This window comes from Primulina huaijiensis, chromosome 11 (genome assembly GCF_012295235.1).
Source record: "Primulina huaijiensis isolate GDHJ02 chromosome 11, ASM1229523v2, whole genome shotgun sequence".
Lineage (NCBI taxonomy): Eukaryota > Viridiplantae > Streptophyta > Magnoliopsida > Lamiales > Gesneriaceae > Primulina > Primulina huaijiensis.
In genome coordinates, this window is record NC_133316.1 from 24,018,384 (window position 1) to 24,031,866 (window position 13,483).

A 13,483-nucleotide genomic window follows, 5' to 3' on the forward strand; every position below is an offset into this window, starting at 1 on the left:
GGTTATGTCAATTGTTGTTTATTATCTCGTAGTCTGCGCCATCTTCACTGATTTGGGTCTTCATGTTTCCTTCCCACCCCGCCTCTTGCAGTAATGTGTCTACCCTACGTTTCTTTTGAATGCCTCACTTGTTTTACAGCGTGTCTCTACAAATACTGGTCACTTTATAACATCTTCAGAAGTTGGTATGTCAACCATGATAAAATATTAAATTTTTATTATATTAAAAAATATATAATTTAAATATAAAAACTTACAGAAAAAATACATGAAATTAATAATTTTTTTTAAGAAAGATAATATTTATTTTAATTTAAATTTTAATTCTCGCATGATTTCTCCGCCCTTTTGAAGGGATGAGAATTGAAAAAGATCGCTAGTGTTTTCTCGTCCATTGTACATGGTCTTAAGGTAAATAAGCCTTTTTTTTTCCTTTGATTGTTAATTAAATTGGACCACATAAGTACAATTACTTTATTAATAACCCACACCTGATTAGTTTGATTTTATGAGACATTGATTATGTTGTGAGAACCATAATCAATGTTAGGATGTGGAGACAGATGGATTAGATGGTACCATTACCTCATAATAAATTTGGCTTTTGTAGCATAGTATCAATTAATAGCAGTATACATTTACGACACAATTTATATCTCTCGTTTACACTAAATTCCATTTTCCAATAGCACAATCGAAATGGTTCGATTAATTATTTATTTTTAATGTCACGTTAGATTTTACCTAATTTATTTTTTTTATAACGATTGGGTTGACAATTCTTGAACTAAAAGAGTAGTCCGCAAATCACATTAGTCAAATAAGTTGTACTGAACATATGATCATGTGTGACAGACTAACCCAAAAAAATATTAGTACGAAAAATCGAATTCTTAACCATGAATCAAACACTCACTTTGATCAAGTTAAACGTTGACGCACACATTTAGGTAAAGATACGGCGTGATTTCCATAATATATTGTTTGTAATAAATATAAGGTTCACTCTCAAATGTCTGTCCGAATCGGCCACCAAGATCTGTCTATAGCCCAAATATCCTAAGTTGTTTTGAATCGGACATTGTTATTCATTTTAACAGTAGAATACATGTTCCATTGAATTGTGTTTGTACAAATAATAAGTTTATGGGTCATCATATCTCCATCAGCTTAGGTCTGGTAATTATTACCAGAGGATAGCAGAACTTTATTACTCAAATCCTCTTATGGTTTGAAATGATTACCAGGTTTAATAGTTACAAAACTACCTAAGTGCAGCATAAAATTGCAAGTCATTGCAAACAATAATTACATGTGTAGTTGCATACATTATCAAAGACAATTAGCACTGCAAAGGAGTACAACATTGGCAACAACCATGAAAAAATTGCATCATGTCCTTAAGAAATAATTAGCAAAACTAGTTTGATAGTTTCTCAGGATACTCCCTTGCTCCAAATATGGTAGATCCAATTCTAACATTTGTACTCCCCATCTCAATCTGCAATCATGCCCGGAGTAAATTATCAGCTGCACAAGTTATTCATAGAAGAAATTTAGAGCTTAGCAATTGTTATCCGGATACTCAACGACGTGCTGAAATTTAGAGGGTTTACAAAGATCATGCAGGAGAAAGAAGCAAAATGGGGGACAAACCTTTTTATAGGCTTCTCCAAGATTTGGAAATGGGGATTTCAGTGGCGGTGTGCAAGACAATGTTTAGATTGTGGATATTTACACATCAAGAAACATATTGAATTAAAGAAATTTGATTGGTGAACCTCTAAAGGTTACATATCACACATGTTGTCATTTATTTAAACTAGTAAAGCACCTCAAGAAGTAGCAGAATTGCAGAAATACTCACAGCCATCTCAAAGTCTCCAGACATGCCCATCGAGAGCTCACATTGCTCTTCTGCCATCCCAAGTTCCTTGCAAACCTCACTTCTACAGTTTGCTAATGTCTGAAACCAGCTAAAGTCATAAGTTAAGGCAAATTAACCTTTCATGTAGCACATCAAAAGTATTTAAGTAAACATTCCTACCTTAAAATTATCTGGGGTAGAAGTATAATCCGGCATCCCAATTGTCATGAGACCACAAAATTCAAGGTTCGGACAGTTCAGCCTAACATGTTTGGCAAGCTCAACACAACCAGAAGGTTCAACCCCAGATTTAGCTACAGAGAATACAGGGAAAAAGGTTTAAAATCATCCACCTCACTTTTCCATAGAGTACGCCTATGTCAAGTTCAATGACTGTGACTGTATATTCAAATTCACAAGAACCACTGGACCACATAAAAGAAGACATATTTAAGTTACCCACATTCTTCGCCGCTTGTATTCACTTGGACCAGTACTTTCAAAGGTTTTCTTCCAATGTTTCCAACCACACGGTCAAGGTGATTTGCAATCTACATGAAGCAAGGAGAAGATTGGGCAACCAACAAGATATTTAATATCCATTTTAATAGTAAGGACATCACATACAAAACCACTGAACAAATAAATATACAGAAATTAAAAGTGATTAGCAGGGAATCCAACTGGACATAAATAATTGGAAATTCCCATTTATGCTGACAAACATACACTTGGCGGCTCTTGCAAAGTCTGGTTTAAGCTTCAACTCTGGCATACAATTCAGGAGAGAAATTTTATTGGTACAATAAATAGGTTCCATAAGCGCTACAGTGAAATTTAAGAGCGATGATCCTGCCTGAATTCCTAGTCACATATAACACTCAGAGTTCCATAAAGCCACAATCCCAAAAAGTTATATTGCATTCTAGATCTTTACAAAACAAGCCAACTTAAGACAGGAAGAATCAGGGCAGTTTCAATGGACATCATCGTATGAAAGACTTTTTTAACATAACAATACCTAAAAGAAGCTGAAGTTAGAAGTAACTACACCCCAGAATAAAAATCACATCACGGTACATAAGCATGAAACCATCGGGGTGCAATTGTGACAGTTCTTCAAGAATTCCACGTGTCAATTTCTACCTCAAACTATATGGTACCAAACATTTACAAGGGTCTCATTTTGGCACAAAATATACAAGATAATATTTGTTCACCTTCTCATCATCAACAGTCTCCACCATGGAAAGATTTGGAACACCATCTGCCAGTCACAAGCATTGACACATATCAAAATAGTAAACCACACATGAAAATTTATTAAATTACACATATTTGTTGATCACCATGCAATGACTAAACAGAGCAAATAATTTCAAGTGTACATATAATCTGCAGACTGCAGTTCAATCAGTGATTTATCACTTCTCTGGCACAACTTTTCATATCATGCCATATACTTTAAACCATAAATTTAGAATTACAGAAGTCCATTCACGAAGCTAAAAGGAAGACGAATCATCATTTCCATCATTTCTGTTTAAACAAGAATAGATTTTAAAAACACATGCACCGATTTTAGTATCACTGATGAAAAAAAAGACAACAACCTACAGGAAAGGTTCTATGCAGCTAATTGTCATTAAACAAGGGCCGGCATTTTACCACACGATCATGCCATATTCACACTCAAGAAACTGTATCAACTATCAAGATTTTAATGTTTCAGAAAAAGCCTCAACAAAACATCATACAAACTCGCTTTTCATGGTAATAAGCTGAGTCTGAAACTCAAAACTATCAGTAAATACCCTAAACCAACCAATTAGTGGATGTCTACCCTTGTGAGTGTGATGATCGAGTATACGAAGGGGGGTTAGAGAGGTAGATGATTCCAAACTTACTTAGAAGAGGTTTCACTTTATTGCTCTGCAAATTCCCAATGAAATGCCACTCTATATCATCGGGAAGCTGCAATTTACCACAAAATGAAAGATAACCCATGATTTCATAACAGAGATACATATTAAACTGTTAACCAATCAATAAAACTTAAGAAACCTAGAATCCACGGGATGCTAGACGTTCGTAATGGCTAAAGTTGCTACCTTTTGCCCAGGCAACAATCAATAAGCAACAAAAAACATGCTACCTTTTTGCCCAAACAAAAATCAAACAGTAACAAAAAAAAATACTGTAAACAACTATCTAATAAATTCCACATGGAACTACTATTCTGCATCACAGAGAAAAAGACATCAATTTTGGACCTGAGGAGCTTTATCTATGAGTTCTTGGACATAGTTTTCGCCAAAGTGGCGGTGGCCGGCGTCATACACTTGGCGGATGAGAGGTACCGGTTTAGTCTTGCTCACTGCTACAACTCGGATACGATCAGATGCACGGCCGGAAAGATCTGCTGTCTTGTTAACCCGCTGGAGGACCGATCTTAGCGCCGCCGCAGCCACGCATTCAGCAGAGGAACTCGCCGCCATGTCTAATCCTGGAGACGAGGATGATGCTTGCTTGGATTGTGTCGCTGTTTACGAATCCCGCCTCGGTGGTCTCTCCTCTGCATTTGTGTTGGGTCATATTTTTTTGGTTTATTTCAGCATTTTCTTCCTCAAAACATTATTTTCTAAAAGTATATAATATAGTATATATAAAAATAAATTCTCACTTAAAAAAATAAAAGTATTTTTTACTTTAAAAATAGGAAACTATTTTGTTCTTGTCTTGTGCGCTTCAATACATGGAGTCGATTTAAAGTTTTTTGTGGAATTAAAAAAATGTAGAGATCTTCAATCTTAATTTTTATATTGATATTCAAAATAAATTTTTGTAAAGTATTAAAAACTAATGTATTCAAATATAAATTTCAAAACTTTATAAAAATCTACACTCTTATAAAATTCTCTACATACAACCTTGAAGCAATAAGTACAAGTGAAAAAATAAAATAAAAATGTCCATCCTCCGTCCTAAAGATTTGCGTGGACTCTTCTTATATTTGCTCCCTTCGCGTCCCTTTGTTCTGGATTTGTGCTTTATGGCAAGGTTCTAAAAAGTGTAAAGCGTCCTGAAACGTGGATGTCGAGCTCCAAGCTTTTCAAGCTTAAACAAGATTAGCACGAGCTTAAGCGTGAAAAAACGTTTTTTTATCTTTAGTGTAATTGTAATTACCTAAAACCAATAAATAGATAAAATAATACATAAATATGATAAATTTAAGTATGATGGATTATTTTTCATATTTATAAAAGCAAAAAAAATATCAAAATTACAATCTTTGTTTGTTTTTGCAACTAGTCCACATTAAAAAATGCTAAATATTTTTCAAGTCATTGTCAGACACGCTTAATCATAATTAAAATTTAAAAATAAACATATAAATTATAAACTTAATTTATTATTTTAAAATAAAAATACGTACTTTCAAAATAAAAAAATTAAAAAATAAAGAGATGCAATTAATTGTGCTTAAGCACGCTTGATTAAAAGCTTTAATTACGCTTAATTCGGTCAGACTGTAGTTTGACCGCTTTTTTCCTCTTTTCTCCTAAGTGTGGCGTTTTTGTCGAGATTCAAGCTTAAGCGTGCTTAAACGGGCTTTTTAGAACACTGCTTTCTGGTACATATGTATGTGTTACTATTTCAGGTCCTTGTTAGATCTTTCTTTAACTTAATTCACTATGTATTGGCGGAAGAAGAATCGATTAAGGCTTTGTTCATTTTTTGGGTTTTGCTTTAAAAATTTCTGATAATCAATAAAATTCAAAGTTGATCGATAAACATATATAGATAGTTTAATTGTGGGTGTTTGATTTGGTTAATGTATATGGTGCCTGAGATTTTCTTGAATTTTTTTTAATCTTTTGCTGAAAAGCTTAATTGGTTGAATTTTGAACTTTGTGTATTTGTTTCGAAGATGTGATTGAAAGAAAGGCTTACTACTTGATTAATTGTTTTAATATGGCAAAAACTATCCATGTTCGATTGCTAGTTCAAGAAATCAATAAAAAAAAACACAATTATGATATATAAAATCAATATAATTCTATGAAAAAATTTATTAATGTTTATAAAATCTTGTAAAATAAATCTACCAGTGTATATGAAAATCTTTTAAAACTTTACGTGATTCTACAAAAGTCAATGAAATATATTGATTTAATAAAAATTTATCATTTAAAAAAGTTATTAAATCTGTAAGATGAATAGACTCGTGTACTATTTAAGTTTGAGCTTCTACACGGTGTCGTTTGAATTCTTGTGAATCGATTCATGAGCTTTTTATTTATATATTTCAATAAAATTGTCTTAATCATTAAAGTATCGATTTAATATTGTTTTATAAGACAAAGAATATGTTACTCTTTCCTTCAAAAATAAATAAAAAAAAAAAGAAGAGAATATGTTACTCTTTTTTTTTAATCCTTTTAATTAAATTTGAAATAGACTAACGGTTTGAGGTCAAACTAAAAAATTTAAAATATTGGAAGAAATTTAAGACCTCAACTTACGCCTTCTAATCTTTCCAACTCCAATTATTAAACACGAACAAATTAACCTCTTGCAGTTTAAACAAATTACCCAAAATTCCATTTGGTATCTCAATATGAGATTTGCCCCGATGAAAAATTCTTGGAAAGTATTTCATTACTTTTAGTGTAATGGGTTTTTAGTATGGTTTTGGCATATTTACATTCTAAAAAAACTTATATGTAAAGATTAATAAATTAAAGTGGTTTTTAGATCACACTTTTTCTCCCGTTCAGCCCATACTATAGTTAAATTAAATGCCTATGATATAAATCGCTTACTTTAATCTAGCTTAGAATATATTCCATCTTCCACCAAATTTATTTTTTGAAAATTAATGAATTAATTAATACTTTGCTGCCCTTGTATTTAATTTACCTAAATTAAGATCATAGCGTTGAAAATGTAGGACAATGTACAAGTGAACTTATACCATATATATGAGTTAGTCTATGATACATCGGGAGTGTTTTTCTCCATATTTTAATATCATTAGATCATATGGATTACTGATCACATTTTTATGGAATTTGATATATTTGTTAATAATCCAAGCATGAACATTTGAACACATCATAAGAGAAATACTCTTGATTTAGATCCTTTGCAACCCCCATTTTCAAAATGTCGAATATATTTTTTATCAAGTTAAAATTTGTTCAATCTATTCTTTCCATATTTTAATTTCAAAAATAAACAAACCAAAGTCATTAATGGAGACTTTAAATTGGTTTGTCCCTTCAATAAAACTAAATTCGAATTTCAATTTTAAGAATTTTATATGGAGAAAACCGCATTTTTAAAATTTTGCGATTTTACAACATATTTTTTTTCCCCAACGTGACACTAAAGTTTGTAGTGTCACATTAGACTACCAACAAAAAAGATTAAAAATTGTAAAAATACATGACTAAAATTGAAATTTGACAATAGATGAATCAAAATTATAACAAAAACTAATAATGCATTAAGTTAGCTCGATTTCAAAATCTTTAAAGAAGAAAGCATGAATCCCCCCAAAGAAATATTGTCTTGTAATGAATAAAAGTACGGCCGTCAAATACTTCCCCATATTCTCCAATTTTAGTGGACCGGGTCTAAACTCGAAAGTCAAAAACACTCCCACTCGTGCCATCACGTTTAATATCCACCAAACACCATCTTAAATTACCCAACGAAAATTTTTAAGAAATAAGTCCAACTTATTATTACAACGTGGATGCCACCTTTAGACAAGATATGTGCATATAAATATGATAACACATTTTGTTCCTCCAAACTCAACCGCAAAATCCAATATGGCCTCCCCACCTTCTCTTCCACTAACCCTAACCCTAATTCTAGCTTTCATCAACTTATCACCATCACTAGCTAAGGATGACTACACCACCAAAATCTTAAATCCAATAGACTCATGCTGGAGGAGTCAGTCCAACTGGGCCACAAATCGTCATGCCTTGGCTGATTGCGCAGTTGGGTTTGGTAAAAATGCCATTGGAGGAAAATATGGTGCCATTTATGTCGTCACAGATCCATCAGACGACCCAGTCAACCCTTTACCCGGCACCCTTCGATACGGTGTGATCCAAGCTAAACCGTTGTGGATTGTATTTGGTAGAAGCATGGTTATTACACTGAAAAATGAACTCATGATTAATAGCTACAAAACGATAGATGGAAGAGGGGCTAAAGTGGAGATTGCTTATGGGCCATGCATCACTATCCAGCATGTTAGCCATGTGATCATACATGGGATCGGTATTCATGATTGCAAACCTGGAAAATCGGGCATAGTTCGTGATAGCCCGACCCATGCTGGAAATCGTCGTGGATCTGACGGGGACGGGATTGACTTATTCGATTCATCTGATATTTGGATCGATCATTGTTATCTTGCTCGTTGTTATGATGGATTAATTGATGTAATTCATGCCTCGACTGGAATCACCATTTCTAACAACTTCTTCTCTAACCATGACAAAGTAAGTATTTATCAAAATATTTTCTTGTGAAATCATGTTTTAATTAGCGGCAACTAAATCATAATTAACTTGAATCGGAATCGCCATAAATTAATATTTGTCCCGTCTTGGCAGGTTATGTTATTCGGGCATGACGATAACAACGTAGAAGACAAAGCAATAAGAGTGACAGTAGCATTTAACCATTTTGGCCCGGGATTAGTTCAAAGAATGCCAAGGTACGCATGTGTGTATGCAAATATATATCATCATCTTTAACTATGGTCTTTGTGTGCATGAATTTAACAGATTACTTTCATGTAAATGAGCAGGGTTAGGCTAGGTTACGCGCATGTGGCTAATAATAGATATGATCAATGGGAGATGTATGCCATCGGCGGAAGCGCAAATCCATCCATTTTCAGTGAGGGAAACTACTTCATGGCGCCTAATAACCGTGACGTGAAACAAGTAAATAGCTAAATATTATGCATAAATTCTTCGGAGATATATTTAACAGTTAATATTTTTGTAAATTGTTTGGCTATACTGATTAGCTATTATTAATGATTAAAACAGGTTACAAAGAGAGAGGTGAAGAGTGGCTGGACGAACTGGAAATGGAGATCATCCAAGGACAAATTCATGAACGGCGCATACTTCGTTCCATCTGGACATGGAAGCATTTCCACCGGCTACACCTACGCGCAGTCGTTTCAAGTGGCTGATGGATCCATGGCGCTGGCTCTAACATCCGACGCAGGCCCATTGACCTGCACTGCCTATAAACCATGTTGATTACTCGTTATTTTAACTTCTCTCTATATTTCTGTAGATAATACTTCAGCAGAGCTCCCACATATTAACTGTACAAAATTAATCTGTGAGGTGCAGGAAGACGTTAATCTAAGTGATTATCGTGACCTTTGTAATTTTATTTTTTTTGACATTTCCAATATCGAGATTCCCTTTACGTCGAATGCTTTACGTCGAATGCGGAACAAGACGATAATGTTCAAGTTTTAACATAATTGGATTTCGTTATATACTACTTGGATTTTGAGTCAAGTGCTCTCAAATTAAATAGCGATTTGAAAAGTGATCTACACATATTTTTTTTGAAACTTTCCTGGTGATGCTAATTAAATCATTTGCGCTAATTAGCGATAGCTGTAATGAATTCAATATTTATCATGAAAATATTAATTTGGAGATCGTGATAGACATCAGTTTCGATATGGTTCCGATCGAATTTATTAGTACAAAATATAAAATAAAAAGCACTCAATCCCGTTTAAATAGTGAAATTGATTTCACTAGAGTTCGACCTTGGTAAAATGTTAATCCGACAATAATATAACCGATATATCAAGAATGATAGTTTGATACTTTATATATTCATATCTTTAGCCTCACATGAGTGTTAATGAAGTTGGTGAAATAGGCGAACGTTTCACCAATACTGAGGATTAATATTTGATTCCCCCTACCAAGACAATGGTACTTCACATCGTTGCAACCATAATAATGCTCCATCATTACTATTTTATTCCGAAAATACTTTTAAGTGCAGCATGAAGTTACATATAATTAATCTCCTGATCATTTATCTTATCATATCTTATGTTTACTTAGTAATATTATTTATCTATATACTAATTATATATCTTAAATCAATCAAATCCTTATTTATTTATCTTCTATCAATCAAATCATTGAATTTAAGTAACAATGTTACCCTTAATGAATAATATTATTAAAATTTTATTAACTATTAAAAAGACAAAATAATAATTTATCATCTTATCTCAAATTTAATCAATCAAACCAAAAAAACTATTATTTATCAATCAAATCAAGTACTATATTAACTATTATTATTTATTTCATATTATTATCTTATCTTTAACTTCAAACGATATCTCATAGTAAAAAAAAAAAAAAAAAAAAGGAAGGAGGGCATTTCCTAGACATGTTTAACCAAGGAAATATAAATTAAATTTTTATAAAAATTAAATTTGGACTAAATTAGGAAAATAAAAGCAAGACTGCTTCTGTTATATTTTGCTGGCCGCAAGAGCCTCCCCTGAAAGAAGTTGAATATATAACAGCACAAGTCAAAGCCATAAACAAATGTATAAACTTGAATAACCACTATTTAATTGCTTTGAATGTATAAAAATAAGGATAAAGTTTGACTAAAATAAGCAACAAATTCCATCATGTGTTGTCAAAGGCGACAAGAAGAAAATGTTCCCCAGCCTATAGATAAGGCATATATTGTGATCTGCACATCACAATATAAGCCTAAAACAAGCTAGCCAGCTAGTAAACGCTAGCAATCAAGATCATTGGGCAAAACACAAACAGCGGAATCCCACATTTTGCATGGCGATGGACGAGTCTGCAACACCAGGGACCTGCACAGAGGGCAGGTGAATTGACATCTGTCCAGCCATTTCTCCATGCAATCGACGTGAAACACATGCCCACATTTTGGCAACTGGTTTACCAGATCCGCCTCCTCAAATTCCATCAAGCAGATTGAGCACATTTGTTCATTCTCCACAACTGTCTCTCCTCCGTTTTTGTTGCGAAATCCCGAACCTTGAAACTGTGATACCGGAAGATCAAGCTCCCACAGTGGAGTTTCTTGAAAACGGTTGTTCTCGGGATGATCATGTGGGTTTAAAAGGAATCTGAAAAGCCTGATAACGGACTGCGTTACATGGAGGAATGGGATCCATATGCAAGTGAATAAGATGAAGGTGAAATTGCACATATTGGATTCTGCAAACAAGCAAATCATTTTCTTAGAAGGAAAAGAATTTGGGGCTTCTTTTCTTTTTATGGTGCTGTGTATAAGAAGGATAGTAGAAGAGAGCAGCTTCACTTTATACACTTTGAAGTCAACTGCGATTTATTGGGTTTTTATTTATAATTTAATGTTTTTCCTTAACTTTTGACTTTTGGAGGGTGTGAGGACCTGTAATATTAAACAATTAATATATATAATCTAAATTAATAAATAAATAAATAAATAAGTAAAGTCAAGAACGAAAACTAAAATGTACCGTTCAAAACTCATGTAATATATGAATCTTTTATTAATTTATTATATCACAACAAAGATATTACAAATATAAAACAAAATCACAACAAAAAAGTTAAAAATGAAATGATAATATCTTATTAATTTTATGAACTTGATATCTCATATATATTTTATTTACGTTACTATATTAATTATTCAAATCAATACACTGATAAATGAAAATAATTTCTTTAAGCACTCTATTTTATGTCATGCATACTCCATTATATATACACACACAAAATTAATTTATATACCAAATGATTGTTGATAACAATAAATCACTTATTCCATGGTGATTAATTAATAGTAATGATATAATAATTTATTAAAAGTCAATATAAATAGGCCTACAGAGTGCGTACGTGGATTGCAAATCCACAAAGGCCGGGATACAGATTGGTGTAGGGGTGATGGAAGGTCGGCGCCGACCCCACATTCTCGCCGGGTCTCTCTCCTTCTCTCAATCTCATTAAAAATATCATAACAGTATCTCCTCTGCTTTGCTAAGTGCATTTAACTGAACAAACTGAAAGTAGACTTTGACATTTATAATATTTTTCAAATTGTTCATTTAGTCTTATCTTATGGTAGTAATGTTTTATATACTATACTTTTTTTTTACGTGAGAATTCAGTATAGTTTTTTTTTTTTTTTTTGAAATTTGCATTTGTTAAACTTCATATTAATGATTGCATGTAATCTACGTTACTCAAGTAAATCATACTTAAGAAAGTCATGTGTGCATAAATAATATTTGATGAGCCCAAAAACTTTAATGAGTAGTAATTAATACATTCCAAATCATACGATTCAAGTGGTTTAACCAGTGTTACGAAGTTGGATTTAATGACTATAAATTTTGAAAACTAAATTCATTTACGATGTTTAAATACATACAATTTTATTATTAATCCTACCCCATGATTAATCCGGGTTGGTATGTCTGGTGAGAAGTTAGTTAAAGTTGACCAACCACGTGGAATACTGAGAGATATGCAGGATTTGCGGAGCCGCGCAATCTATAAAATTATTGTTAATTAATAGTACTCAGGGATTGTGATTAAGCAGTAACTATAGAAAGTTGAGGGGATATGATGTTGGACACAAAACCACTATTCCCCTACCATTTTTCTTAATTTTCAGTTAAGTTATATTCAAATTTGTCATGCGCTAATAAATATTAACTTTACTATATTATCAAATTCAAATGACAATAGGTGTAATGATCATGGTCGTAGACTGGTCCAATATGAGTTTCAGTTCATACTCATATACTATTATTGATCATGTGTCGTAAATTAGTCCAGTATGAGCCATAGTTCATGTCCATGCTCATGCACCGTAACTCATTTAGTACCAACACTAAAGGAATCTAGGTACTTAAGTTTGAAAATCCTGCGTTCGAGTGTTGGGAAATGCGAAATAAACCACTTTCCAATTTATGAGATATTCTATGAGTGACGGTACATGAGAATTTGGCTACGAATCATGTTAGACCAACCTACAGCCCATGACCAGTAATTATGTATTAATATGATGCTCATCTTGGATCAGCTTACGGCTCGTCATCGTTACAACATCTCAAAAGTTTAAAAACTTACAGTTATGAATAATAGGTTATTTTACATAAGTGTTTGTATACTATTTTTAGTTTCACGAGTGTGATAAATGATATTTTTCTTTAGTATAAAGCCGCGGTCCGAGTTGGCGTTGTGTGATATTAACGCCCCCCTAAAATGCATTATTTGAAAAAATTAATTTTCTTTTTAATTTTTTCTATATGAAAAAAAACCAACGACTCGTAAGCCCATTATAAAAATCCAATATATAAAGTAGTGGCGCGCAATTTACATCTGCCGCTGTATAATGATCCAGATCATTATATGAGGCCCAACTATGTATTGACGTAAGTCCATTACAATCTCCAATACTCGGGAAATGGTATCGGGTAATATTCGTTCTTTGGTAATCTCGATCATCCACGGCCAAACAGGGAGTAGCGATAATAAAGGT

General features: G+C 32.9%; 2 protein-coding genes across 3 annotated transcripts; one reads left to right on the forward strand and one right to left on the reverse strand.

Annotated features, from left to right (window-relative positions):
• Nucleotides 1–1,273: 1,273 nt before the first annotated feature.
• On the reverse strand, nt 1,274–4,501 carry LOC140987116 (uncharacterized). Of its 2 annotated transcripts, none has more exons than XM_073455522.1 (7): nt 4,141–4,501; nt 3,775–3,841; nt 3,088–3,134; nt 2,331–2,418; nt 2,048–2,181; nt 1,868–1,966; nt 1,274–1,530 (listed from the first exon to the last, which is right to left on the reverse strand). In XM_073455522.1, the coding sequence occupies exons 1-7, from the start codon at nt 4,363–4,365 to the stop codon at nt 1,393–1,395; spliced, it is 798 nt and encodes a 265-aa protein (XP_073311623.1). In that variant the 5' UTR covers nt 4,366–4,501; the 3' UTR covers nt 1,274–1,392. The 2 variants fall into 2 exon arrangements, with proteins under 2 accessions (XP_073311623.1, XP_073311624.1); XM_073455523.1 differs by having other exon boundaries at nt 1,274–1,501; nt 4,141–4,499.
• Nucleotides 4,502–7,710: 3,209 nt separating this feature from the next.
• On the forward strand, nt 7,711–9,175 carry LOC140988510 (putative pectate lyase 2). Its single transcript, XM_073457512.1, has 4 exons — nt 7,711–8,394; nt 8,509–8,612; nt 8,706–8,844; nt 8,953–9,175. The coding sequence occupies exons 1-4, from the start codon at nt 7,711–7,713 to the stop codon at nt 9,169–9,171; spliced, it is 1,146 nt and encodes a 381-aa protein (XP_073313613.1). The 3' UTR covers nt 9,172–9,175.
• The last annotated feature ends 4,308 nt before the right edge of the window (nt 9,176–13,483 follow it).